Genomic DNA, 27,939 nt, shown 5'->3' with positions numbered 1-27,939 from the left:
TTCTTATGAGCTAGTTCGCTCTCATACCGAATCAACACAAAGTCATTCTTTATGGCACCTGCATGAAACAGTGCAAATATGTAGATGTTTATTAGAGAATTATCTTTTAATTAGTACAAATTCAATTGTAAAAATGTGCAATAGATAGTGAATAACCAAAATGCAAAGCCTTCTCGGTTTTCCCGTGCTAAATAGCAGTCTCTCCTTGACGCTGCTGTCATCAGTGAAAGTGCTCAGGCGGACGGCAGATGTTTTACTCTTATGTAATAATTTAAGTGGAAATGGAACGAAATTGAAATTGGCAACCGTCGCACATGTAGATAGTTCTTATCAGCTGGCGCGTCGGCATAAAAACACAACACTTCACAGGCAATTTTCGCGCTATTCGGCCAGCACAATAATGGGTTCCTCAGACAAGCATCTAGTACTGAACGACTACAGTATTGTTGGCTTCGATTTGGATGGCACACTACTGCGCTACAATCTTCAGGAGATGACAGTGCTAGTGTACAATGTGCTGAAGCAGTATCTGGTAGATGAAAAAGGCTATTCGCGCGCGTTGTTGGATCAGCCACTGGATATGGACTTTTTGCAAAAAGGTCTGGTATTGGATGGTCCCAGAGGCAATGTGTTGAAGCTCAGCAATGAGGCAGTCATACTTCGAGCCACACACGGCACACGCCTGCTCAGCGATGCAGAAATTGAGGATGCCTATGGATGCAATCGAAAATGGGATGTGACCACGGCTTTTTATGAGGATCCACTTTCTACGTGGAATGGTCCGGCAGCTGATCAAATGCGAGCGTTACTCGATTACTTCGATATGCCAAGTGCGCTCGTTTTTGCACAAGCAGTCGACCTCGTAGATCAGGAAACCGGCAGACAGCAGAATGGGTACACTGTCTGGCCGGATCTTCTTGCTGGCCTAATGCACAATTATAGTCGCGATAACTTTAGCAATGGCAAGAGCGCCTATTTTACAGCCATGCGTGCCGAACCCGAGCGTTTTGTGTTACCCACGAGTGGAAAGGTGATAAGCTGGTTAGAAGAATTGCGTGCTGCTGGCAAGAAACTCTTTCTGCTCACCGGCTCCAACATAGACTTCGCCAATTTGACGGCCACCCAAGCGTTTGGCAAAGATTGGCCGCAAATGTTCGATTTTATAGGGACGTATGCCAAGAAACCGGGTTTCTTCACCATGCAACGCCCGTTCATGCGTGTGGATGCGACGGCTCTGCAAGAGCTACCGAATAGTGAAGTTAGTCTGGGGACAACACTGCAAAAAGGCAACATTTACTCGCAAGGCAATTGGCATCAGCTGCATGAAACGATAGCTAAGATGCTGAACAAGGACACTGCCTCGGCACGTGCTATTTACTTTGGCGACAACATTATACAGGATGTGTACACACCCGTAAAGCACCGCGATTTTGATGCCGTAGCCATTGCGGAAGAGATGCTGCTTGCGCACAACAATTATCCCTATCCAGAGGCACTGGGGTCACGATTCTGGGGCTCATATTTCTGTATGAAAGACACACCTACACTCTGGGCCGGCCTAATTACAAAATATGCACAGCTGTGTGTGCCTTCCATGGAGATAATGGCTCAGTGTTCAACCTCTAAGTTGATTGTGTCCAAAGATGGATTCTATCCCACACAGCCCAAGGAACTCGAAAATGCGATGCAATCGAACGGGGTGTGACCTCTGCAAAGCAAGATAAGGATTATCATTTAATACTATGTACTATGTACCAGATATTTACTAATTGAAGTAATGCAATGAAAAATCGAAAGACATTCTGCTGTTATTGTGCTCGAACGCATCAGTTGGCGTCGTCCGAATTTAAAATCCGTTCAATTAAGCGCAACAATAAAAACCTCATACTTTACATACTTATAGAAAAAGTATCTTAAGTGATTGTTTTTTGATTAGATTATTCTAAAATTAAATCATGGCCTATAATTTGGATAAGACTTATAATACTTTAACAAAACTATAGTTTAGAAAGTAAACGGGTCGATTGGAAAATTGGTTGTAAGAAAAAATAGAGCACAGGCAAAGCTTATATACATACATCCATCTACATACATATGTATATGTGTAAATCCCAATCAATAACATTCACATTTACTTGACAATAAATAGACAAATATGTTTGCATTTATTTGGAACATTACACCCACCACACACGGCATTGAAACCGCAATAAGTACATAGAAGTTGAAATAAATATTTGTATAACAATAAATGGCAATTGCGGTTAATCAGACAACCCGCTCGACAGCCAATGCAATGCCCATGCCTCCCCCAATACATAGGGAGGCAATGCCACGACGTCCGCCAGTTCGCTCCAGCGCATACAGCAATGTGACGAGCACACGTGCCCCGGACGCGCCAATTGGATGGCCGAGCGCAATAGCACCGCCGTGCACGTTCACTTTATTGCTATCCAATTGAAGGCATTCCAAAACCGCCAACGATTGTGCTGCAAAAGCCTCGTTCAACTCATACAGATCGACGTCATCGCGTGTCCAACCGATTTTCTTGAGCTGTGAAAATTCATAAATTAGTGTGACTTAGAAATGAGAAGGGTACACACGTTTTTGAGGGGGGATACACAATGATAGAACAGGGAATATACTAATTAAAATTATTGTTCAAAGGATTTAATAGGGTGGTTAGCCTATTTATATTTTTAATGCTATCAACATATCTAAAGAGATTAAGCTAGATATCTTTCTAACCAGAAACCGCTGACAACATATATAGACAGATAGATAACACATCAGATATCAAAATATGCATATTTGAATATACTAGAAATAATTTTACTATAAAATCAATAAGATCGTGATGATTTTTTATCTATAACAGTGGATATAAAAGTAGAGCAGATCTTAGGAAAACTCTAGAAAATTAATACATACCAACGCTTCCACAGCCGTCACTGGGCCCAGGCCCATTACTTTCGGCTCAATACCCGTTTGCGTCCAGCCCACAATTTTGGCTAGAGGCTTGGCATTTCGTTTGCTGACTTCTTCGCCAGACATGAGCAGCAAAGCAGCCGCCGAATCATTCACACCAGAGGCATTACCGGGGGTTACTGTGCCAGCCTGAGAACAATATCGAGCATATTCTATGACTCGTCAAGGTAGAAGACTGATCAGACTAACCTGCTTAAAGTAAGGTTTTAACTTTTGCAAAGCATCGACAGTGCTTCCTGGCTTGATGAACTCGTCGTTCCTGAAGATTTGAGTGCCTTTTCGATCGACTATCTCAACTGGCACAATCTCACTGTCGAAGAAGCCCTTTTTCTGAGCCGCCTCGGCACGATGTTGTGAAAGAACAGCGAATTCATCCTGCGCCGCACGACTTATGTTAAACTTTTCGGCCAGATTCTCAGCAGTGATGCCCATATGAATGTTCTCCATCGCATCAGTGAGGCCATCATGCACCATGGAATCCAACATTGTGCCTGGTCCCAATTTAATGCCCTGACGTAATAGCATGACGTGTGGGGCCAGCGACATACTCTCCTGGCCCCCAGCAATGATTATATTAGCATCGCCGGCACGTATTGACTGATAGGCCAGGGCAACGGTTCTGGAAGTTATACAAATTTAGCTAATTTGTAAGAACTTTAAATAAAAGTCTTAGTCATACTTCAGACCGGAGCCGCAGAGCATGTTGATGCCATAGGCAGGCACTTCGATAGGTAGGCCAGCTTTCAGCGCAGCTTGACGAGCGGGGTTCTGACCCTGACCCGCGGTGAGTGCCTAAAATGGGTGTAAAGCTTACATTTACATAATGATGAGTTAAGCAAATTTCATTTATGCAAGCACACGATAAACTTTTCGAATGTTTCCTGATAAGAAACCAAGTGCTGGGGAACGAACCTGGCCCATAATGACTTCATTAACACTGCCTTCATCGAGATTGGCTCGTTTGATCACCTCTTTAATGACAATACTACCCAGGTCGGATGCCTTCAATTTAGAAAGCGTACCGTTAAAGTTACCTGTTGGTCAAGAGAAAGTTTACATATGTATGTATATCATAGGTATAAGAATTTTTTTTTAGGGCGTGGACTTTTAACTGACCGATGACACTTACCAATGGGGGTGCGAGCTGCAGATACAATATAGACGTCAGACATGACTTAGCTGTAATATTTTTAGCGTTTCAATGCTAATTTATTAATAAGAACTAGTATTCGAAACCAAGCTGCTTTTATTTCGTCGCGGTCCGCGTTTACAACAGAAGGTTGGCAGGGTTGTCATCTTACTCACCAGGGCTGAAACGTGCTATTTCATTAAATAAGAGCGCTGCAAATTAACATTAGTTATGTGAATTCAAAATCGATTTATTGCGCGCAAAAAAAGCTTTGCAATTACAACGACATTTGTTCATGATACACGACTTATTTCCTTTCATTAATGTCTTCAAATAATTTTATTTAAACTATTACTTGTTATTACATTAACCAGTAACAAGTAATAACTAAATAAACAATACAATATTTGTTTTATTGGAAATTAAACTTTCATCACACGTTTCAATTTTTACAACTTCATTGCATTTCAATTGTTTGTTCATATTTCTAAGTCGATCATTTTTGAATGAAAAAATAGTAGTGATGTTGGAGGCTGCCTATGGGGACTTTTCACCGACTATGGCATTCATGAGATATTGGTTTAACTCGTTTAAGCATGATCGTACAACAGTTTTGAATTTAGAAACAAATAAATAATAATCGGGCAATAGTTCCTATGGCAGCTATATAGATATAGAACTCCGGTCAGGATAAGTGCTAAATATGTATATATCCATTCGCCTCCCTTACTAACATTAGACCAAGCATGTAAATTATAATACATGTATGTTTATATATGTATTTATATTTAGACTAATGAAAAATTTACAAATATATATGTACATATATGAAAATGCGGCATTAAGCTATGTACTTATATATACAAATGTAGGACGTATGTTCATATGTACTAATTATATTAATATATTCAAGGGCATTCTAAAACTTTTTTAGCAGAAGCACTTCAGGCAAATTGATGCGCTCTAATTTAGCGTTTACAAAAGACTCATGCATAGATTTCAACGTATTTATGTCGCCGTTATAATCATTTTTATAAAAAAGCACGGCCGTACGATCTTTGCTCACAGTAATGTTGTATTGCCGGCACTGCTGAAAGAGTACATTGGGTGATTTAAGTACAAGGAGACGTATTAGGTATGTAACCGGAACTGTGAGCACTTTATTGTGGTAGGCATGGGAGAAAAGTGCCAACAGGCGACGTCTTAATGTCTGCATTTTCAGGGATGCCAAGGAGCACATGATGTGCGGAAGCGTTGGTATATTCTGTAGCACTCTATAAAGATGACCCCGATGATAATCCATGGATATGTTGAATGCTAACTTAAACACTTCGTCTTGGCGTACATGCAATGGCAATGTCAGGCCCCGAGATAAAGCTTCGAAAACACCTAAATTGAAGATTTGATACAATGCCTCGATGAAGTAGCGGCGCTGAAGATTGCGCAGACTTTCAGTTTGTGGATCCTTCTCAAGATCATCGTAACAGCAAAGCACGCGTTTTAAACATTCTTGTAAATGCTGCTGACAGATCTTTGGATCAAAGTTATCTATGGGTTCGGTACTCAAAGTATATAGGCTATAAGCCAAAAACATTATCATCGGTTCCATTAGGCGCACAGATTGGCGGCTGTCAAACTCCTGTATCACAATTTCTTGGCGCACGGCACGCAGTCGATCAAATATAAAATCGTATGCAAATCGGAAGGGTTTTCTCTTGTCCAGACAAATTTCTTTGAACAAATACTCAACGGTCCTCACGAGACACTCCTCTGTCCGCATGTCCTTAACCTTGGGAGTCACAACGCCGGCGGCAGAGCGTGTAAACTCTTTAACAAGCAAGCCAGGAACATTTTTTTGACCGTTCTTATATTCGTAGAAGTTAAGCAATTTTTCCTTGATACGCCTGGATACACATATACAATTCAATTAAAACAATTATATAAACGATGTCTATAAGTTACTAACATTTTTGTCTCCGTTTCTGGACAAAAAGATTCGCAAGAGCCTCGCAATTTCATGTCGCCTTTTTCTTTAATAAACGTGAAGTGGAACAACAACAATGATGAACAGCTGGCACAACTTATAGAGCTGTCAGCTATTGGAAATATTCAAATATGGTTGACAAATATAACCATTTTAAAATGTACACATTACATTCTTGGCCTTCAAAATGTTCTTTAGGACTTTAAAACAAATTTTTAAACAAAATTACAGTGTAGGTCTAGTATGTGGCTCAAGCTTTAAACGCTGTCTGTGTGCGAACATCACCAATGGCCGCGTTAGCAATACTGCCACTCAGCTGTTATTTGTTTTCGTTGGCGTCACAAAATGCCAGGACGAGAAGGTAAGACGCGGCCAGCTGAGAGGAGCAATTCTTAATCGCAATAAGAAAATGACGTTGGAAAAGAGGGCGCAGGAATATTTAGATTCGCTAAAAATGGTTTGGATGCAACTCCATAGTATGCCCGGTGTCTTTAGCTATGAACTGAATGCAACCAAAGCTCGTGTTCTTTCGGGCAAATGCAATTTCTATGCTGAGGTGAGTTGGATGAACTCTTAAATGCATATAATGTCACAAGTGCATACCTGCAGCTAAATAAGGATCGAAGTATGAAACGTCGTTTGCCCCAAACCATTGAGAATCTGAATCCGAAATTTAAACCTTCCCACTTCAACTTCAATAAAGTCAATACGATTGAGCAATTAATGATCATTGAACACAATGACAGACAAGTGCATATGATTGTTAACAAGAGTCCTATCACTCAATATCACACGTTAATTTGTCCGGATGTTAAGAAGAACTTGGTGCAAAAAATTACTGCTGAGAGCTTACTATTCTGCATCACCTTTATGCGTCACATAAACGATGGCAACATACGTATAGGCTACAATAGTCCTGGCGCACTGGCCTCAGTTAATCATCTGCACTATCATCTCGTGCACATGCCACAGGACTTGTATATAGATAAGGTGGAACTGGAGCATCTGGCCGATGGTTATACGTATCGTTTAAGCAGCAAACTGCCCACAGAGGCGGTTTGTTTTGTATTTAATTCAAACGACACGAAGGCGTTGGTAAGGGAAAAGGTGGAAAATATACATCGACTAACAGAATGGATGTGCGACCAAAACTTGCCACACAATCTTTTCATCACGCATGATCGTCGTGACTTAAACAAGCCTGGCAAAGTCTTGGTATATGTATTTGCACGCAGCAAGTTCTGTGTCACTAAGGATTTGGCTCACTTCAATGTCGGTTTCTGTGAACTGGCGGGCTACATACCATTAGGTGGTAAGTACTTAATAAATCTTTGTTTTCTTGTAAAAGGAGGCGTGATTCCGAATGAAATCTTTATAATAATTAGGTATTCTTAGTTACAAAACACGAAAGTGTTACAATTTTGTACTATATAAGAATGTACACATCTAAACATACAATTAAAAGTAAATGTGTTTTGTTTTACCCTAAAGCAAAACACATTCGCCAACAGGCCAAGCCATTCTTTAAAATTTGCTTTCAATTTCAGATGACACAAAGCTACAGAGTTTAACGGAGAAGATGGTTGTAGAACGTGTACGTGATATATCAGGCGATGCTTATAAATCCGTTTACGGGAAGGTCAAGTTTATAGTCAACAACTCTCCTACCGCACTCATCTGGGAACAACCGTTTACCATTTAAGCAAACACAAACTGAAGGATAAATATACAAAACATTTATATTTACATTAATTTTCGGTGTACACTTAATTGGTCGCAGACACAAAGCCTTTCCCCATGCCTGCTTTGTTAATAACTTTGACATTCTTAGCTATGGAATAGTCTGCAGTTGAATCGGCATTTAGAAGTTTTGCAAGCTCCGACAGTTTATCTGATGCCATGCTTTTGTGAATTGTCTCAAAGAAGGCCATATAATGATGCAGATTGTGACTGAAAGCAAATTAAAACAAGATTAACGTCAGGACTTTCAGAAATATTGCAAGTTCTACTACTACTTACACCATTAGCAATATGGGACCCAGGAGCTCGTTGGTCTTGTAGAGATGATGAACATAGGCACGCGTATGCTTCTGGCAGGCCAAACAGCTGCAATTGGCTACCAATGGCCTGAAATCCTCCTTGAGTGTGTCGTCCGTTATGTCCAAAAAAGGTGTCTGCTTTGGGCAGCCGTTTTCATCGTTTAACTCAAAGTTAAACGTCAGTGCCTTATAATTTACGGCTGCACAGTAGGCATACGATGTATCAAACATATCTACACCCAAACGCACCAGTTCCAGTATCATTAACGGCGTATAGGCACCGCACATCATGCGTGGCTTTTCATCGTCCAATTCTGTTACACAATGCTTCACAATGGGCAGTAATTTACTGGCTTCTAGATGGGTGGCGCTCAGTCCATTTGTATGAAATCCTTCCAGCACATAACCGCCAAAACTGTTGGCAGGCTGTTGCCTAGCATGCTTAATAGACTGGGTGCGAGCGTAGGTGCTATAGCCACCCACAATCGGCGCCAACAGTGTTGATTTGGATAGACGGTCCAGCTTCCCGTGCTGTTCATAGCAGTAGTCCATGAAGCGCTCGGTCCGATCAACAGATTTTTGCACGCGTTTTTTTGAGCTATCCGCATTAGTATCAGCATCGCAAAGTCCCTGATATAAATCGGGGGCAAAGCTGTCCATCAGCTCCATATACCGTTGTGCTGTTATCGAACCCTTGCCATGTCGCGTATATAATGGCACCACATCGCGGTCATTTCCACCGGAGGGGGTTGTTTCGCAAGGATCACGAAACAGTAAAACATTCGGATAGCCGGGGTAGCCTACATATGCGCTTAAACCACTCGGATATTGCAACAACGACTCAGCCATTTGATCCATGGTGGAAAGTGTGAGCTGCAGAAGCAACGGTTGCTGCTCCTTGCTAACGTATTCAAAAACATTGCCACTTAGGTATGGAATACTACCGCCTTTAGTAGTTTGCATTAACAGTGGCGTCCTTAATTGCAGTTGGCCTGCCCCCTCACCCCGCTGTATAAGCAATTGTCCCAGCCGGCCGGAATCTCTACTTATTTGTTTATTGATGACAAATTTCATTGCAGCACGCTTTACCATTCTTCTTCTTCCAGAGGAATTTTTGCCATTCGATTGGCTTGTGATTGGCGTTGCCACCTTATAACTTTGGTTGTGAATGAGAAGCCTGTTATAAATTCTCATCGCTGCCTCAACTCAGTTGCTTTTTAAATTTAGCCGTGCTTGCATTGAGGGGGCGCGTGTTCATTTGTGTCCGCCGCTGTCGTCATCTCCCCATGTTAATGTTTTTATGTTGTTGGTTGGTTGTATGAGCGGCGCACTCGAGAATTGTCATTGTTTTTGTTGCCGCAGTGTTTTCGTTATGCATTTTCGGGCTCGCTCGCACTTGTTGGCGTAGTCGACTTTTCCCCAATTGTGTGTTTTCGTTCGTTCATTGATTTCCTAATTAAGTTTATAATTAAAATTAATTGAAAAATTACATACACACACAAGCCCACTTTTATGTATGCATGAATGAGCGTCAAAATGTAAAGTGTTTGATTGGAGAAAAAATTAATAATACACGGGCGCGTTAAGACTGGAAAAGGAAATTGTGCCAAATAGAACAAGAAAATAGAAGCTCATTGGTCAGAAGGTAATTGCAATAACAATACTGTACATACAGATCTATGAATACTTGCCTAATTGATGACTTCCTTGCGCGCTATATTTATAATTAAAAACGTCTGCAGGGGCAATTATATATTTATACATACATATGTACACATGTATGCGCTCCCTTTATCTGCTATGCATTCGGATATATATGTACATAGTTAAATATTGTATGTGTATCTACGTACATACATATGCATATAATGTACATACAGAAACTATAAAAATTCTTTGCACAAAATTTTGAATGTATGTACATACATAGTCATAAATTTGGCTAGAAGTCATTTCGGCTTAAGTATTAAGTATTTCTGTGGGCTGTGGTGCATGGAACAATGCGAGTATATATTTGTGTGTATGGGGCTTGTGCTGGCGGGGGGTCGCTGGGGATACCACACTTATCCTATTTAGTGGCCAGTGTTGCCAGTTGTAGTGGAAAATATCATGTACAGGTATCTGTATGGCCTTGCTAGCATTTCTACCTGCATTCTACAGTCCTTAAGCAGCAGGCTCTGTTTACGTTTTATGACAGTGCACCAGTGATCCCTTATACCAATTTGTCGCGCAGAAATAGTCGTAAATAAAATTTAAAATATCTGCGTTCAAGTAATAAATTTTTACCTTTATGCACATTCCAGGTGGTCCTTAGAGGCGCACAGTAATCTGGCAACCCTGTTCAAATGAACTGTTTTACCTGTACAAAAAATGCGCGCCGGTCGACCGTCGGCACCGCAACGGATAATTTAGTGGAATTTTCTAAAATAGCAAAGCAGCTACAGCTACGGCTACAATAATCCTCGTCGTCGGCAATAGTGAGCGCAGCAGCAGCAGAGAGAGAAACAACAACAACAAGAGTACAACCATTATAATCAAAGATTAAATCAGGTTTATATGGAAGGGTTAAAAAGAGCAAAACAGCCAGCCTGTCGCAGGAAGAAATACACGTTTCCTAGTTGCAACAACAACAACGCCAAATGATTTTGATTACAAATACAAGGAGCGCGCACACATACGCATACATAAATACACACACATACCTAAATTGATATAAACGCGCTCAATGAGAGAGCGTCGTCGCTACGGCTGCTATGAATGTGTGAGTGGGAGCGAGAGAGCAAGCACAGATTAACTAGCAGTCAGCAGCAGTGGCAGCAGCGTCGACTTCGTAGCAGCACACTGCCGTTTTTTGCTCAGTTTTCATTCGTGTGCGGTACGGTTATGTTGCTGTTGTCGCGTTGCATGTAAAGTAAATAACAAGATTTTTCCGCTAGGCAACAGCAAACAACAAATGTGTGTGTACTTGAATGGTGGCGGCATTTGTTGATAAATATACAAAGACAGAGTTGAAATAACCGTTTCTTCTATGTGCGAAAATTTGCCACAAAAAAGTTGCTCTAGATAGTAAATGTAAGGAAACAAGTGAAAATTATGATAATCGTGAAGAACATAGTTTAAAGATATAATAGAATAGCTAAAAGACAACTTACAGGCAGGCGGACCAGTTTGAAAAGCCTATTTGCAGGGCGCAATACTAATACAACACACGCTGCCTTCGTCGACGTCGTCGTCATCATCTCATCATCGTTGTCTTTTGTGTCAGTGTGTGTGTGAAAGAGCAGGCGATAGTTTGAGAGTGCGGTGGCTAGGCAGGCAATTGAACATACACACACGTACATGCCAAGACAGCTACAGCAGTAACAACAACAGAGCCGACCGCCGACCACATACGGTGAAAAGGCCGTCTTAGCGGCAGAGGCAGAAGACAGCAGTATCGGCTAGTAGGCGAGCAAGGAGCGAAAGGCGCAGCAACGCGAGCAGCGAGCAATAAGAATAATAAATTACACTTTGCTATAATAAGAAGAAAAATTTATATACACACATACCTACTGACTGGCATACACACACATGTGCAAGAAGTAATGTACTTTTGAACGTGTGTGCGTGTCTGTGAGTGCTGCGCACATAGCTTGTGGAAAATTGTAATAAAATATGAACGCAACAACAACAAGTGAACGAAAAACGTAAGGCGGGGGCGCGCCAATGGTGGAAAACTAAAAGTAAAGTGAAAATTTGTGTGCGCTGCGCTGCTTATTTCGTACGAGTGTGTGTTTCGATAAAGTTTTGAAAGGCGAGCGCGAACACATGCCGTTAGCTTGTGTGTTAACATTTAGATGCGGAAATAAATTCAAAGCAACAACTGAATAAAAAAAAGATAAACAAACATAAAGAAGAAGTAAAAAAGAGAGAAAAATTCATGTGCCATGTAAAACAAGAAAAACTCAGACTTCAAACTAACTAAAACGACAAAGGAAAGCTTTAAACAAATAAAGAAACAAAAATTATAAAAATTAATTAAAATAATATTAAGATAAGTGCAACAGTATTAGTAGAACACCAACCACCATCAAGCACAAGCCAGCACCGCCATTACTACCAGCAAAATGTCCTGCATATCGAGCAACTTTAGCTCATTCTTCCTCAACTCGTTGAACGATCCTTCAGAGTTTTCCAAGTACTTGAGCAATGGCGAGCTGAAATGCACAAATTTCGAAGAATTTCAAGTGTTTGGCTGCGGCGCAGGCGCGCAAACGTCGCAGCAACAACAACTACAACAGTATTCTCACACACATCAGCAGCAGCCGCAGCATATGGCAAATGGTGGCAACAGCAATGGCGGCGGCGACTTCACAGGCTATGACGTTCAGTCACAACAAGCGCAGCTACGTGAAGCTGCACCCACGCCCACAACCGCTTCACATTATGAACATAATTTGGCAGCAACAGCCGCCGCTGTGACATCAGCAGCGCAACAGTCAGGGCCACCACTTGGAAGCAATCGGTGGCCCACAGCTGTGGCTACTCCAAATGGACACGCTCCAACGACACCGGGCAGTGTGCCACAACATTTCGATGGTTCCTTCGAGTTCATAAAGTATCTGCGCCACTCCACGGACTTTACGCCCGACTCTAGAGATGCAACGGATAAGACCAGCAAAACCCCCGCCTCGTCGCCAGCCGGCAACCGTCAGTGCCAATCGCCTGCAGCCAGCAGCACGGCCAGCGGTAGTCTTATTGATCTGGACACGAGCACCTCCCAGAAATCACGCTCCACCTCACGCAAGGTGGCTGCCCTGCTCTCTTCCGTTTCGCGTGCTTCCAACAGTCTCGAGACCTCATCTTCGGCACTGGATGTCTTCGATCATGACTCAAAACAGACAATATTTGATCTGCAGCACATGACCTCAAACGGTTCCTCCAACTCCAATGAGTCTTCGCTAGAAATGCTCGCCTTCCCTAGTTCTCAGCTCAATGCCTCAAATTCGAACACATCGTCGGAGGGTGCAGCTTGTGGAAGTGCGGGCGAATTTGGTGGACTACTCACAGGGGCCAGTTCCTCATCCCAATCATCCTCACATGCACCTAAGTTACTCGGCACGTTTGTGATCAATGAGAACTTCGATGTGCATCCCTCACACAAGGTCGAGGAGGGAATCTTCCAGCACATGAATAAGCTGCCATCAAAGAAGAAGGACACGCTCAAGCAGTTGGGCGTACGCTTCACGGGTCAAATGACGTTGACGGACAAATCGATTGTGGTGGAGAATTTCATCAAGTTTTGCGAGGTGAGTTCCTATGATGTTGATGTTGTTGATGATGATGATGGTGTTGATGGGCAGTATCGCAATGGGTGGGGTTAGGGTTGTGAATGGATGGCGCGCATCAAATTTCGGGCGTATTGTGTTGAGCGCAATTGTGGAAATTTCAACGCAGCGCAGTTGGACGTCAGTTTGCTCATTTCCATTTTGAATTTAAAATATTTGCACATGCTCGTTGATATATATGTATATATGTATATATATATATATATGTACATACATACATATGTATGCATAGTATGTATACACATGTGTACATATACATACACGTAGAAATGTGTGCATGTACCTATCTAGATATGCATTTTTATTTCTATTTAATGTTGGCTAAAATGGGGATTGCAGTATTGGTTGTAATTTACCGGATCAAATTTTCAAAGTTAATGTAAATGGTCTGCATTAGCAAAAACTATTTGCAAACCTTAATTGGGGGTTAGGCTTACATTGGAACTAAAATGCTTGGCACGAAAAGTGCTAAAATTCATGTTCAACACGCCCCAATTCCGCATCGTGCAAATGGAAATATACCCTTTAAACTTTAAATGCGGGTATGGTGTAGTACATAAAATTTTCTGTTGTCTGTGTGCTTTCTGTATTTTTAAAGATTCAAGCATGTTAGGTAATTCAAATAGAATGGATCTATTACCCATGTCGGGTTTTTCCAGATCCTATTTTCCAAAACTCTAATTTTTTGCCACATAACATTCTATGTTTTCGAATTACATAGCATATTTGTTTCTTTAAATGTGTTCTAGAACAAGATTTTTTATGTCATGCTAATGATTTCCAAAAATATGTGATTGCTCACATTTGGCAATGGAAACGCTGATTAAAATTGAATATTGGCTTATAACTATATGTATGTGCATAAGTATATATATGCATATAAGTATTTTCAAAACATGCACCCTAACTAGATGCATATATCCTTTACAGAAGCGCATTTCTCACTCCATTATAGGAGGCGCCTTTTCCCATACCCAAACCAACCACTCCACCCACCCACTAACACATACACACACATAGAAATGTCATTATAAATTGTAATAACAGCAGCAGAGACGTCGACGTGGCCGTCAGCTGCACTGTTGGCAGAGGACGGCAACAAAACGACGACCACAAATACAGCATACAACTGTAATCATGTGTGCACAATGTATGTATGTCTGTCTGTTAGTCTGACTGTATGTATGGAATCTATGTGTATGTGATTCTAAACACCAACACATGCCAGGAACTCTCGACACACACACACAGAGGTACACATACGGTCGCATTACATTTGGCGCCTTTTTAACACCATGCCGAGTCCACCCCCAACACCGTTACAAACACAGTTATCTACATACAGACATGCTCATTACGCCCTGCTTTATCAAACCCATACATACACAGACATACATACTTGGACGCTCCACCTCTCCTCATACTCATTCACAAACAAGTATGTGTGTAAATACGTATATATGTGTGTATAAAATGGCATTGATGGCATAATACAGCAACAACAGCTACGGCAACAACAGCACTAACCTTATTTTAACATGCCACTTGTTCTTGTTGTTGTACTTGCTAGCACATTCGCTTTTGGGCTCTCCCTTCCTCTTCTTCGCCCCCCCCCCCACCCCCCCATCTTACCCGGCTGCCGTGTTATTACAACATTTTAGTTCTAAGACGCCGACAAAGCTTGGAACTTACACCCCCTCTCTCGCTCTCTTTAGTACCTTCTGCGTTTTCCCGCCTACTCTGCCACCCGAAAAACAGCTACAACTTTCGTTTAGCTTCTAACTCAAAATTGTTGCTCTCTCCCACTCACTTAGTGCGCTCTTTTCGCTCACAACTTACTTGAGAAATAGCCGACACTCAAACTATAAGGCAAGTATTGCTTTAGTTTTGAGTGCGGCATCCAACCCCCAAAAAAGAGGCACGATGCTCCATGATGGGGGACGCTATTGAGTAATTTTATATGCCAGCCCACCTACATCACATGCATGTATGTGTGTATAAGTATGTGGGTAAGCTTACAGGCATACAATCATCAAGTTACTTTCAGGACGGTTGAGCGAGCGCCTGACTGAGTGAATGACTGTCCGTTGGTTGCCTGGCCAAAACGTAGATTGTCCTTTCGAAGCCCCCGATACTTGTGTGTGTGTGTATAAGTTTTTATCAACACATTCGACTTGCGAGTATGTTTTGAGTGCGGCATGGTTTGTATGGACACATCTATGTGATTGCGTGTATGTGTGTGCATATGTATTTCTGTAAGCTTGTATATGCCAGTGTCCATGAGGCCATGACGCCGCTGCCCCCTGGCTGCGTTGAAGGCTACTAAGTGCGCATGCAGCGAATCACACAAACGCACGTGCATATGTGTCTGTGGGGAGAAGAGAGGGCTAAGTTCCTGCTGGGCGGCTAAGGGACAGCTTGGGTGGGTAGCTGGCTGGTTAGGCAGGTAACGAGTGTGTGTGTCTCGGCTTCGCACAATTTACGCGCGCACACACACACGGACGTTGATTATAATTTTAAAATTATATATGTAAGTCCTATACCTAACTACATACATACTATACATACACTGCTGTGTATACACATATGATGACTTTATACGCACATACAAACATACATATGTATGTACATATGTACATAAACAGTACAGTAATATGTATGCGGTGAAAAATGTTAAAGAGAATATACATACATATATATTGAAAATGCCATAAGTGACAATTTCTGACACAATAATTCTTCAGAGCATTGTAATTCCAAATAAATAAAACTCTGCAGTTGTTATTATATTATTTCCATCACGTATCTAGATATACATAATACTAAAAGAATACAGCTCTGCTGAGCCTTGAAAAGCAACGATGATAAACAAAAGAATCTAGTCCCATTCTACTGTTTTATTATTCTTTGGTTTTATTTGCAGTTGAGTTTTTATGTGTCGCCAATACTTGTTAACACAAAAACTTTAATATATGTATGTATATGAGGTATGGTACTTAATATTTTGAGTTTATTTTTATGGATAAGAATTAAAACATTCCGAACATTTACAATGTTTTGATTATTTTTCGTTACTTTTATCTTCAAGTTCCAAAAAGATAACTTTGGGTTTTGTAAGACGAAACTTTGGACGATTGGTTGGAATGGTACCGAGTAGGTTGCCCCTTTAGCGATATTTACTGTATAATCAGACATGTGTAGTACATACAATATTATATATAGTATAGTATACTAATATATACATACATACTATATGTTGGTATATGCGCACATAAAATATTTAGCTTTTGTGCATCGTCCTTTTGCCGCCTTTGGGGCCATATTAAATTATTGTGTGTTGTGTATAGCATAGTCGAGGGCGCTGGGTGGTGCGGGAACTCGAACTGAAATTGGAACTGGATGGGTGGAGTGGAGCTGGTTGGGATATGTGTGCAAATGCTGATTTTTGGCAAAATTGTGGAATAGTGGGTTAGCTTGTTTATTGTGGTTGTCGCAGGAGGAGACGCGGCGGCAGACGGGTGTTTATTCTAAAAAGGCTCATTAGTGCTTAGGCCAATGTGTTTGTTGAATGTGTGTTTGTGTATTTGTGCATGATAAAGTGAGGTTGGAGGTATGGTATTATATTTCAAATCAACCAACATTTGTACATGCGAGGTAGAAATATGTGTATGTGCTCACGCATTTTGCATTAATTAAAAACATAAATTAGCTGCTCAACGAATGGGCAGTGTACCAAGTGGGAACACCAAAAAGTTCTGCCTTGGAGGGCCAGAATCCAGGCATTTATTTAGATGACAACCCTTTTTTCAGGGCAGCACGCGCTGAAGTTAAATTGTTGTTAAAAACCTGTTAAACGCACGCACGCTCGCACGCAACACTGAAGTCAAAGAGTGAAAGTGTGAAAATTGTTACCCCACAAACACAGACATGAGGACAGACACAACCATGCACGCAAACAGCCGCCGCATGGCAGACACGCAACCCTCAAAAATCAAAAAATCATTTTACAAACGCACACACACACAACAACAACAACATCAGAAAGCGCAACACATACAATTCTTGTTCTAGTTGTTGTGATTGTTGTTGTTGCTGTTACTGCACACGCACACGAAAAGAAAAACAATTCACACTTGTCTCAATAAAAACAACAACAAACCGCATCACACCACAGACAACAACCGCAATAAGCACACAACACACACAACCACCCACAGTCAGCCATACAAATAAACACACACACACGCAGACACACATTCAAATTCACTCGCAGAGAGCCGCAAGGCTACGTCACGCACAGATACGCACAAACATGTCTGGTCTGATCTGTGTGTGTGTGTGCCATGCCAATAAGTTGCAAAAATGCCATTCGAAAAAAAGAGCCGTTGTTGCGGCAACACATTGGCATTTTCCTTTTTTCCTTTTGTATTTCCTCTTTTTGGGGGCTATGAAAAACTGTTAAGCGTTTGTGGCGATATAAATATACGCACACATACACACCCATAACACACTTGCTTGTGTGACAGAGAGGACAGCAAAACAATCAAATGGCAACACTTTAGTTGACAGGCAATGGGAGCCTCCGCCCACATACACATTTCGCACATTTACCAACACTCGCTCATTCACTTACTGTGTGCATGAAGCAGCAGGCTGTTGTTGCTGCTGTTAATGAGCTGAACCAGTCGTTGTTATTGGTGTTGCCTTAGACAGGTGACGACGCGCACGCCTCATTGTGGTTGCCGTCACCATTTCGAAAGGCGTTGAATTGTTTTTGCTGCATGCCGTTGCTGCTTTCGTTATCCTCTTTGTCCAACACATTCGTTGCTCTCATCATAAATTCACACTCAACCCAACACAGTCATCTTCTGCGTTCAGTGTGAGTGTTTTGAAGATTTTGGCTTTAGCCACTGCCTCCAACTATTGAAGTGAATGACTCGAGATCCATTTGAAATCCTTTTTGGATTGTTGCGTTTACGTCGTCACTCCTTTTTGCTCTATTGATTTTTAACATAATCAAAACCCAAAATGTGCACGCACACACACATACGTAAAAACACATCACTTCCATAGAGAAAGGCGGACATAGGGGCGCAGCGACAGCGTCCAATATACCAATACATGTGCACAGAACAATTTCGACAACGTTGTCATGTGTATGTTTAGAATTGTGGGATGCGAGTGGGGGGGGGGGGGGGGGGGGAGTAGTTATGGGTGGGTGGCAAGCGACGTTGGCATCGTGCTGATTATGAGGATGTTGATAAGTTCCAACGATGTTGGTGGCGACGAAGAGCAACCAAGCGGCCGAATGACTACGATGCTCCACTCTCTCTCTCTCTCTTCCGCTCTCGTTCTCTCTCACTCAGACTCACAAACACACATTGGCGTTCATCAAGCTGCTGCGCCTATTTTAAACATACATACACACGTACAGCCACTCGCACATACACACCCTCAGACAGAAACACACATACATGAACATGGACATAAATATGGCAACCCTTTTTCATTTGGGAGGTTTGAGGTTTGCAAAGTGTGTGTGTGAGTGCACAGAACCCCATATCCTTCCTCTCGTTTCGCCGCTCGTCGCCTCATTGTGGAAAATGGCTTCATTGAAAATGTTGTTTGCTTTTCTATTTGGTTTTACTTTACGCCGCTTTTGTCGTTGTTGCTGCTGCTGCTGGTTTGCCTTTCTTCTTTGCTTTATTTTATATTTTTACACTATAAAATATACATTGTAAGTCTGTGTGTGTGTGTGTGTGGGGTGGGGGGTGGTTCGAGGTTGATTTGGGTTTAGTTTGGTTTGTGGTATGCTGCATACTTTTAGGCGCAATCTTTTGTGACTGTATGTGAGTGCTTTAGAGAGCTTGGGACGGCAAGTTTTTGGCTTTTGTGAAATTTTCGTTTTAAACTTTTCGTTGTACACGAATTATAAGTTTTGATTAGTAGTGGGGAAAGTTTTTGTAAGTGTGTATATATGTTTGTGGGGTGGTTACCTACCATATAGTTGGTCCCTGGGCTATCATATGTATATGTACAAAATATGTTTATATACTGGTATGTGTGTATGCGAAGGAAATGAGCTTGAGGTATACATATTCGAATTTACATACGCACGTTAATATTATGAATATGACAGCCTAAAAAGTTTAGGAAATTACGGTGCGAGTATACATATGTGTATATATATGTCTGTGTCTGTTGCATAAACACATTGGGGTGTGTGTTGGGGTCAAGGTGTGCGCATTCGGTGGTGTTGAGGAAATGCCTTGCAAAGCGGACATGTGAACGAGTTTATGGAAATCGAGGGACTGTGACTGGCCATGCGAATACGAACGACATTTAGCTGACATTTAATTTTTCAAGCAGCTTTTGATTGCTGTACAGACAAAATAATATTTATTCGTATTCCCCGTATTTATTTCGATATTCCCAAGGTGTTCATAGCTGATAAGTTTTCAAACTTTTGAGAAAGATTAGTGTGCCTAGAACTCTGACTTTTGATTTGCTAAAAAGCATTGTAAGGGTTTAGAACACTTCTAGTTTTTTTTTTTTTTTATTATTTTCAACTGCTGTTTTTTTTTAATGAATAAATAAAAAGAGCGGAGGTTAAAACTTAAGTTTTAGATTACTGCGAGATGTGATTTTAAAATATTTTTTGTTAAACTAGTATGAACACTTCTTAATTTTAAATGTTCTATTTTTTACGTTTTATGTTCAAAATCGTACATTTACTTCGACGTAAGAAAAGTAGTTTATGTCTTTTGAATTTAAAATGCCTATAATCTGACTTTGATGATTAATTTGTATTTGGAAAGCAAAATCAGTTATTATGGGCTGAATTTGGAGAAATTTCATTGTAAATTGCGTTTTTGTAAGCAAGTTATTTAACAACATTTTCTCTAATTTGTTTTCTTGCCTTCCAGGAATATGAAATCAAGGATCATCGCCCATTTCTGTCGTTAAATCAAAGTGGCCTAAACAAACCAGAACAAATTAAATTTGCACGTTATTTGGGCCAAGGATTGCCAACGTTTACGCTATTTTGCATTTATAGCAACTTTAAAAATCTGTTTTGCACCAAACGCACGGAAATGTGAGTACTGGAGACCCCCTGAAGTATGCAATGTCCATTTTGTATAACCAAAACTATTCAATCTTCATTACAGGTATACTAAAGAGGGCTACAATCTGCCTTATATACTTGACAAAACCAAGCGCTTCCTGGCCAACACAACAGCTGGTAAGTTGAATAGCAAATCCGACAAGAATTTCAAAATTAGTGCAAATGCAGCAAGAAATATTAAAACAAGAACTAGAACAAGAACAACAGGCAGTACAGGCAGATGGAAAGACAAGAAATAGAATGGCAGAGCGTGCTAAATTTTAAAAATATACACCGACAAATGTGCTCTATATATGATTTTGATTTTTCTTATAATTTGTCTATTTTGCATATTTTCGGTTTCGGTTGTTTCTGCTCTATTTACATGTATACCAGCGTACATACATACATAATTGTACTATATATGTTTATTATATGCACTTTTGTTGTTCTCTATGCTAAATAAATAAATGAATTTTAAAAAACTGATAAATTGGCTGCCTATTTTCCAAAATTGCAAACTAAAAATAATAATAATAAAAAAAACGTTTTCTCTGTAAAAATCATTTTTAATTTTCGACTTCAATTTGTTTGTGTTTTCTTTCTTTTTCACGCATACGCTTTGTTCATAGGCGAAAATACCAACAACAGTAACAAGAACAACAATACAACAACATCAACAACAAGCACACCGGTGAAACAGACACAAGAGCCAGAGGCGGCGACAACAGCCACACATACAACAACAACAACAATAACAACACCAGACGCAGCAGCAGCAACAGCAACAACAACAGCAATCACACAACACACACCAACTCCAACACCTGTCGCAACAACACTAACAATGCCGGTGCTGGTGGCGGGGGTGGCAACAGCAGCACCACATAACAACAATAGCAACAGCAACAGCAACAACATCATGCAACACGCAACAGGCAACAGCAGCACACATTTACACACGACGCAGGCGGCGCAGTCAACGCCGCGCACACTCACACCCACAACCAACACGGGTCCCCGGCCAGCCACGCCCACAGCGGCAGCAGCGGCAGCAGCAGCAGCAGCAACTCATCAGCAACACTCACACTTGCAACAGCAACAGCAACAACAACCACAACACATGCAACACCAGCACATACAACAACAATCCGTTGGGCCGACGCTGCATATGACTGGGCGCGGCACGCCCATGTCGCCTGCATCCTGGAACAGCAATGTGTTACAACAGCAGCAGCAACAGCAACAACATCAGCAGCCGCCGCCACCGCCGCCCCATCATTTTGGCCATCATCCGCAGCAGCAACCGCCACAGCAACCACAGCAACATCCGCATCCACATCATTTTGCCTATGCGCCAGGACCGCCACCATCGCATCAACATCCCGGCCTCCATCCGCACCATGCTGGTGTGCATCATCATGCCTACGGCCTCCCGCATGCGCCTCCTCCCCCACATCCACCACATCCATCGCATCCGCATGCCCATCCACATGCGCACCACCTGGCCATGGGTGGTGCTGCTAGTGGGGGCGGTGGCTATGTGGCGTCATCGCCAACACCAACAGCGGCACCGCCACCACAACATGCCTTGCCGCCGTCCATGTGAGATTGGCGTCGGCGTGGCGCCAAATATGGCAGCGGTGGCGCCACCTGTTGACACTTATAATCGACCCATTTGATGCTGCAATCGACCATTGGATGCTATTTCTACTATTATTATTTTATTTAACTCACTAACTCACTACTTTTTTGGGTTTATCTGTGTCTCATGTTTCTAGTTTTGCGCTTAGACTAATTTTTATACAAGCTTTTTACCAAATTTGTGCATTTTTTGTTTTGATTTTATGTTTATCGATTTCTTTCGATTCGATTATGTAATGAATGTTATTCCTTGAAAAGAGATTATTACAATTTAGCAAACAAACACATGCCCACACACATACACACACACGTATACATATATATACAAACAATATAGGACATACACATATACATAATAGAGAAGCATACACGTACATTAAATGCTAATTAATAGTAATTATATATATAAATACATACATACAACTATATATTTTAGTAAGCCAAGATCAAATGATGAACATAAATTGTATTTAAAAACCAATCCTAATTTTGTGTATATATATTAACATATATACACGAATATATATATATATATATACGCAGAAAACAAAATTGTTTCCAAAATATATAGCAAGAAACTGTAATTAAGCGATTTAAAAACAAAAACCAAAAAAAAAAAAAACAATTCTGGCGTTTTATTTACTGCCTGTCTGTGACAAATGCTGCATTTGCGCTATCCCCCCATCTTCTCCCAGAAACTGACTTGCAATAGAAGAACTGAGCGGCGCAGTTTTTAAATTTCTTATTTAAATGGAATGAAAAAAACTCGGAGAGTAGTATGCACATCAAGTTTGGTCAATGTCTGCTCAGCTTTTTCCGAATTCCAGGCCTTTTTTTATAAAGCAATTTGATCCGTCGTGCTAATTAGGAATATATTTAAATACTTTACGGGATTGTATATGCTTCCATTTTACTGTGCAGTCTCGTATCCGTATTACACTTCAGGTATAGGTTACAAGATATTTCCCAAGATATTTCCCAAAAATATGAGTACCTAATAAATAGAGTTTAACATACTCCGATCTGTGCGTTCTCAAAACTAAAAGTGCTTCATCCATTTTGTGAAGAAAAATGCATCCGAGGCGAATAGTTTCAATAATGAATTTGGATAATATAATTGCCAAAGAGTTTTATGTGAATGGCTGGCACCAAAAGTGTAGGCAAGTGTACATAGTCCAAAAATTAATATTCTGGTAAGAAAAAGAATATCTAGTGAACTAGAATTTTTACGATCTTCAGCTGTATACAGTATTTTAAAAGCGCTAAGAAAATCGTAATTTAACCAAAAAAAATTTGGGCTCAGTTGTGAGTTACTAGCTAAATACACCTAATTCTGTTTTTACACGGTAGATTGGTTACTAAAAAAATCGTGTAAAAAAGACCATATATCAAATTTTTAAATATTAAAATTTATAATTTTTCATCATTAACATTTAAGGGACTGGTGTTGGTAAAACTTGATTGTTATTGAAAAACAATACTGACGTAGATTCTTTGATCCTGAAAACTTTCCAGCTCAGTGGACTGATAAGGCTTCTATTCTCCTACCCCCAATAGCTCATAGATATGCATCTATATGTATATATATATTACTCGCTCTCTTTTAGATCTGAAGAATATGGCAGCAGCCAATGATGGCACTCTCGAGTTTGCCAGCAGTAGCAGCAACAGTAACAACAGCAACAATAGCTCCAGTAACAGCAACAACACCAACAACAATAACAACAATACCATCAACTCGACTAGCCTAAATAGCAGCAACAACCATAGCAACAACAATAACTATACGACAACCGCAGTTGCCGCTGCCGCTGCGACCGCCGCACCCCCTCCGATGGCGATTGATCCACGTTATGGTTGTTCAATGGCGCCGCTGTTGCCACCGCCGCTGCCACCGTTGGCGCCGCCGCCACGTTCCCTCGAACAGCTGATCATCTATGAGAACTTCGATGTGCACGAGACGCACCGGATCGAGGACGGCGTCTGCACTCACATCACCCGCCTGCCACCGAAGAAGCAGGAGCTATTGAAACAGTTCGGTATACAGAGTAGTAGCCAGCAATGTCTGAGCAATTATGAAAAGTACATAATCATCGAGAACTTCATCAAGTTTTGCAATGTGAGCAAAAGTGTCGGCGTCCAACGACGGAACCAAACGAAACAGATTGACGAGCGAATGGGTTAAGCAGTAGAGCTTTGTTCTTAATCAATTGGCCCGAAAAAAGACTTATGAAATTGATGATCGGCTATATATAATATAATATCGAATGCATTTGCTGTTAAAGCATTCATTCAGAATTCGTTCAAAATTGCACTTCATCTTAGAGCATTTAGAGAACAAGACTCTCGGCGGGTTTCTCCATCGGGACTGCTTTGGCTAATCACATACTTTTGATTTTATTTTGCTCCCATAGGAATATCAGATATCCGATCATCGACCCTTTTTGGACTTCCACGAGAGCGCTTTATCCAAATGTGAACAACTTAAATTTGTACGATATCTGGGCCAGGGGTTATCCAATTTGACGCTAAACAAGATATATGTGGCATTCAAGGAGCTGCTTGGCAGTGGCAGTCGTTTGGAAAAGTAAGTAATTCAATTAAAAATTTCAAAATTTTTCTAAAAAAAAAAGAAAAAATATTAATAAAATTGATGGGCTTTCAAATATAAGAAAGAAAGACATAAAAAAGCAATATTCTATAATACTAATATAATATGTTTGTATTAGAGCAAATAAATATTTAGACAGATATGTTGATAAATCTTTCTTAGCCTTCATTATTGCTGGCTTTGCAGCCTTTTTTTTTTACTGAAACCACTACTGAATAGAATAAACATACATTTCACAATTTAGGATTCAGCTTAATAATTTGTTCCCTTTTTATAGCCTGTACCCAAAGGGTGAAAGGCTATACTAGTTTTGTGCGCATGTATGTAACACACAGAAGGAGGCGTGGCAGACCCCACAAAGTATATATATTCTTGATCAGGATGAGAAGCCGAGTCGATATAGCCTTGTCCGTCCGTCCGTCTGTCCGTCTGTCCGTCTGTCCGTCTGTCCGTATGAACGCAAGGATCTCAGAAAGTATAAGAGCTAGAATAACCAAACTTGGTTTCCATATTCTCCTAAGACCGAGAAAGTACGAGTTTGAGTTTTTTTTCGATGCACCCCCCCACTCCCCCGCAATTCGTGTTTTTTCTTATAACTTCCGTAATTCTCGGAATTTTGAAATCAATTTTGGTAGGTACATCCAGTTAGTACTAATGTGTCCGTGTGCCAAATTTCATCATGATAGGTCAATTCTGAAGAAAGTTATAGCCATAAGTAAAATCGCTGCTCATGCGCTGCCTCTGTCGGCAGCGCTGCCCGCAGCTGTTGTTGTTGTTGCTGCTTTGGTTCAACTTTGTGCTGCATACATACACGCATATAAACACGTACGTGATGTAAATGTATGCTGTTAAAACTAAACATAAACATATATTCTAATTTAATTTAATTAATTAATTCATTAATTGTTTTTAATAATTTAATTTTTTTTTAAATTTTTTTTTTTTAATTTTTCTTTTTTTGTGGAGAGTACAGGCTATTTTACTGTCGGGCTTGCTCGACTGTAGCGTTCTATCTTGTTTTTTGTGTAAAAAAGTGTTGATCTTAAATAATTAGTACGGTATTCAGAGGGTTACAGAACTTCTTAGGATTTTCCGATTCACGGATCATTGATCTTGATATGTAGAAGGAATACTTATAATTGGGAGAAAACGAGAAAGAATTTGATGCGCAGACAAATCAGTTGTAGCCTTTATAAATTATAGATAATAAAAATTAATGTATTGGAAAACGCTCATTATTTCACTTTAGTCTACTTAGTACTTACTTACGAATAGTTCGACATCCCTAAGACTGAAATTAATGAAATTGATAAATAGATGTCCTTCAATTGATTTAGAACATGCTTATATTTGGAGGCTCAAGTGCTTATAATTTTCGAGATCTAGGAAAATATATACATACGAATAGGTTTTTCCATGCCCGTCGGATTTTTATAAAAATTGAACTAAACAACAACATTTATCTTTTGTCTTACAGAGGGGGCATGGAGAGTTACAATTTGGATGCCATTTTGAAGAAGAAACGCAAAAATCTCTATAATCGTTTGCATGCGGCAGGTAAACAAACAAATTCCTTTGGCTAACCATGAATCGAATTGATAAATTCAAAATATGTATATTGAACACCAGCGTCCAGTGGGGAATTGCAGCCCAACTACGAAGTACAGCAACAGCAGCAACAACAGCAGCAGCAGCAGCAGCAAAAGCCCAACTCGTTAGCGACTTCCCGCCACGCTTTTGCCGCTTTAACGGCCACAGGGGCAGCGCGCAACGAAGTATGCAACGATTTGTCGCTTCCCAGTGTGCAGTACAGTTTCGTGCCACGGTAAAAGGCAAAGCTAAAGATCTACCCGCAATTAAAACACATATAAACAAATACATATATACTTCCTGGAACTGGACCAGTAACTGTTGTGTCTTCAAAAGAAAAATTATGCAAAAAAGCAAAAAAATAAAACAGAAAATTGTTAAGCAAAATTATGAAGAATTAATGAAAACTAAGTGCTAAATTTTTAAAAAAGGATAAATTAGTAAAACTAGACTACATGTTAACACAAAATTATAAATTTAAATGCAGGCAGCAGCAGTAGCTTTGGAATTTAAAACAGAATTATTAACTATTATTTAAATATGCAAATGCATGCAAATTAGTTTAAGGAACGTCAAACACCCCTACATATATACATACATACATACATATATACGCATAATGCCTAGCACTAACATTACAGTTGTGTTCGAAAAAAAATTGAAGCCTTAGAAACTTTCTCAGCAGATTCGTCTTCCATTCATTCTGATGATGCCTTCTCTATGGAAGTTCTATTATCTTTCATTCACCAATTAAAGTCCTTAGAAACATTCTCAGCATGTTTGTCTTCCACTCATCTTGATAATGTCTTCTACAGGAAGTGCTCTTGTCTTTTATTTCATTTTTTGAAAAGAAACGTTCTCTGCAGAATCGTCTTCCACAAATTCTGGTGATGTATTCTCAATTAAAATTAATTTTATTTAAAAAAAAATTCAAATTTAACTTCATTGTTTTAAATTGAGTCGAGGGGCCGGAAAAAATATCGATCATTATGGGAATTATTGAAAATTTTAACTTAAGCTAGATCATTATTTTAACGAACTATTATTATGTACCTGTATATTGAATTAATTTTAAAAATAACCCATTTTAAATATAATAGAGTATCACTCTTTAAATATTTTTGTTTTTGGATCAAATTTCTTATCTAACTGTCTCAGAATTTATTTACATTTCTTATATATTTTGTAGCAATCAGAAATTAATGCATTTCAACTAAAAACAAGAACAAATATTGCACTTTTTAAGAACAATTGAGAAAGAATTTAAAATAAATTTTCTTTTTTCTGTTTCTCCAAATTTATTGCAATAATATGTTTGCAAACATTTCTCAAAGCAATGTCTCACTGATTTCAAATCTAAAAGATTTAAATATTGTACCTTTTAAAAGCAATTGAAAAAGACTTCCAACAAAATATTTAATCCATGTTTAAGCTTCTCTGGTAATGTTAATTTCCCCTTATTTTCTGAGCACATCAGTAAACATACAAAAACTACTCACATATGAATTAGAAAAGTACATAT

General features: G+C 40.1%; 6 protein-coding genes across 7 annotated transcripts; 3 read left to right on the top strand and 3 right to left on the bottom strand.

Annotated features, from left to right (window-relative positions):
- Nucleotides 1–32: 32 nt before the first annotated feature.
- LOC115633055 (5'-nucleotidase domain-containing protein 1) lies at nucleotides 33–1,911 on the top strand. The gene has a single exon (XM_030530400.1). It carries the CDS (start codon nucleotides 161–163, stop codon nucleotides 1,703–1,705), a length of 1,545 nt encoding a protein of 514 aa, XP_030386260.1. The 5' UTR covers nucleotides 33–160; the 3' UTR covers nucleotides 1,706–1,911.
- Nucleotides 1,912–2,130: 219 nt separating this feature from the next.
- Nucleotides 2,131–4,257, bottom strand: LOC115633056 (acetyl-CoA acetyltransferase, cytosolic). Its single transcript, XM_030530401.1, has 6 exons — nucleotides 4,118–4,257; nucleotides 3,901–4,022; nucleotides 3,668–3,780; nucleotides 3,178–3,607; nucleotides 2,932–3,117; nucleotides 2,131–2,553 (listed from the first exon to the last, which is right to left on the bottom strand). The coding sequence occupies exons 1-6, from the start codon at nucleotides 4,158–4,160 to the stop codon at nucleotides 2,269–2,271; spliced, it is 1,179 nt and encodes a 392-aa protein (XP_030386261.1). The 5' UTR covers nucleotides 4,161–4,257; the 3' UTR covers nucleotides 2,131–2,268.
- Nucleotides 4,258–4,998: 741 nt separating this feature from the next.
- Nucleotides 4,999–6,136, bottom strand: LOC115632775 (germinal-center associated nuclear protein). The gene is made up of 2 exons (XM_030530021.1): nucleotides 6,084–6,136; nucleotides 4,999–6,021 (listed from the first exon to the last, which is right to left on the bottom strand). Exons 1-2 carry the CDS (start codon nucleotides 6,134–6,136, stop codon nucleotides 5,037–5,039), a joined length of 1,038 nt encoding a protein of 345 aa, XP_030385881.1. The 3' UTR covers nucleotides 4,999–5,036.
- A 166-nt stretch (nucleotides 6,137–6,302) lies between these two features.
- Nucleotides 6,303–7,853, top strand: LOC115632309 (GDP-D-glucose phosphorylase 1). The gene is made up of 3 exons (XM_030529410.1): nucleotides 6,303–6,657; nucleotides 6,711–7,413; nucleotides 7,649–7,853. Exons 1-3 carry the CDS (start codon nucleotides 6,511–6,513, stop codon nucleotides 7,801–7,803), a joined length of 1,005 nt encoding a protein of 334 aa, XP_030385270.1. The 5' UTR covers nucleotides 6,303–6,510; the 3' UTR covers nucleotides 7,804–7,853.
- On the bottom strand, nucleotides 7,823–9,214 carry LOC115632307 (queuine tRNA-ribosyltransferase accessory subunit 2). The gene is made up of 2 exons (XM_030529409.1): nucleotides 8,121–9,214; nucleotides 7,823–8,051 (listed from the first exon to the last, which is right to left on the bottom strand). Exons 1-2 carry the CDS (start codon nucleotides 9,212–9,214, stop codon nucleotides 7,868–7,870), a joined length of 1,278 nt encoding a protein of 425 aa, XP_030385269.1. The 3' UTR covers nucleotides 7,823–7,867.
- A 174-nt stretch (nucleotides 9,215–9,388) lies between these two features.
- On the top strand, nucleotides 9,389–27,484 carry LOC115632193 (putative uncharacterized protein DDB_G0277255). 2 transcript variants are annotated; one of them, XM_030529239.1, is made up of 8 exons: nucleotides 9,389–9,785; nucleotides 10,444–13,428; nucleotides 20,394–20,563; nucleotides 20,637–20,710; nucleotides 23,824–24,335; nucleotides 24,631–24,803; nucleotides 26,305–26,384; nucleotides 26,457–27,484. In XM_030529239.1, the coding sequence occupies exons 2-8, from the start codon at nucleotides 12,247–12,249 to the stop codon at nucleotides 26,654–26,656; spliced, it is 2,391 nt and encodes a 796-aa protein (XP_030385099.1). In that variant the 5' UTR covers nucleotides 9,389–9,785; nucleotides 10,444–12,246; the 3' UTR covers nucleotides 26,657–27,484. The 2 variants fall into 2 exon arrangements, with proteins under 2 accessions (XP_030385099.1, XP_030385098.1); XM_030529238.1 differs by lacking the exons at nucleotides 23,824–24,335; nucleotides 24,631–24,803; nucleotides 26,305–26,384; nucleotides 26,457–27,484 and adding an exon at nucleotides 21,205–22,692 and having other exon boundaries at nucleotides 9,390–9,785.
- The last annotated feature ends 455 nt before the right edge of the window (nucleotides 27,485–27,939 follow it).

The sequence above is a fragment of the Scaptodrosophila lebanonensis genome, unplaced genomic scaffold, assembly GCF_003285725.1.
Source record: "Scaptodrosophila lebanonensis strain 11010-0011.00,11010-0021.00 unplaced genomic scaffold, SlebRS2 tig00001415-arrow-pilon, whole genome shotgun sequence".
Classification (NCBI taxonomy): domain Eukaryota; kingdom Metazoa; phylum Arthropoda; class Insecta; order Diptera; family Drosophilidae; genus Scaptodrosophila; species Scaptodrosophila lebanonensis.
Note: the sequence above shows the minus strand (reverse complement) of the source record. Positions and strands in the feature narration are given on the sequence as shown.

Coding starts and splice junctions, on each gene's coding strand:
- LOC115633055 (XM_030530400.1), top strand. CDS start 161: ATGCAAAGCCTTCTCGGTTTTCCCGTGCTAAATAGCAGTCTCTCCTTG.
- LOC115633056 (XM_030530401.1), bottom strand. CDS start 4,160: ATGTCTGACGTCTATATTGTATCTGCAGCTCGCACCCCCATTG. Junction 3,608..3,667: donor CTCTGCGGCTCCGGTCTGAA/GTATGACTAAGA, acceptor TATAACTTCCAG/AACCGTTGCCCTGGCCTATC. Junction 3,118..3,177: donor TAAAACCTTACTTTAAGCAG/GTTAGTCTGATC, acceptor TATTGTTCTCAG/GCTGGCACAGTAACCCCCGG.
- LOC115632775 (XM_030530021.1), bottom strand. CDS start 6,136: ATGAAATTGCGAGGCTCTTGCGAATCTTTTTGTCCAGAAACGGAGACA. Junction 6,022..6,083: donor CCAGAAACGGAGACAAAAAT/GTTAGTAACTTA, acceptor ATGTGTATCCAG/GCGTATCAAGGAAAAATTGC.
- LOC115632309 (XM_030529410.1), top strand. CDS start 6,511: ATGACGTTGGAAAAGAGGGCGCAGGAATATTTAGATTCGCTAAAAATG. Junction 6,658..6,710: donor AATGCAATTTCTATGCTGAG/GTGAGTTGGATG, acceptor GCATACCTGCAG/CTAAATAAGGATCGAAGTAT. Junction 7,414..7,648: donor GGGCTACATACCATTAGGTG/GTAAGTACTTAA, acceptor TTTCAATTTCAG/ATGACACAAAGCTACAGAGT.
- LOC115632307 (XM_030529409.1), bottom strand. CDS start 9,214: ATGAAATTTGTCATCAATAAACAAATAAGTAGAGATTCCGGCCGGCTG. Junction 8,052..8,120: donor GGTCCCATATTGCTAATGGT/GTAAGTAGTAGT, acceptor ATTTGCTTTCAG/TCACAATCTGCATCATTATA.
- LOC115632193 (XM_030529238.1), top strand. CDS start 12,247: ATGTCCTGCATATCGAGCAACTTTAGCTCATTCTTCCTCAACTCGTTG. Junction 13,429..20,393: donor ATTTCATCAAGTTTTGCGAG/GTGAGTTCCTAT, acceptor CTTGCCTTCCAG/GAATATGAAATCAAGGATCA. Junction 20,711..21,204: donor CCTGGCCAACACAACAGCTG/GTAAGTTGAATA, acceptor CTTTGTTCATAG/GCGAAAATACCAACAACAGT.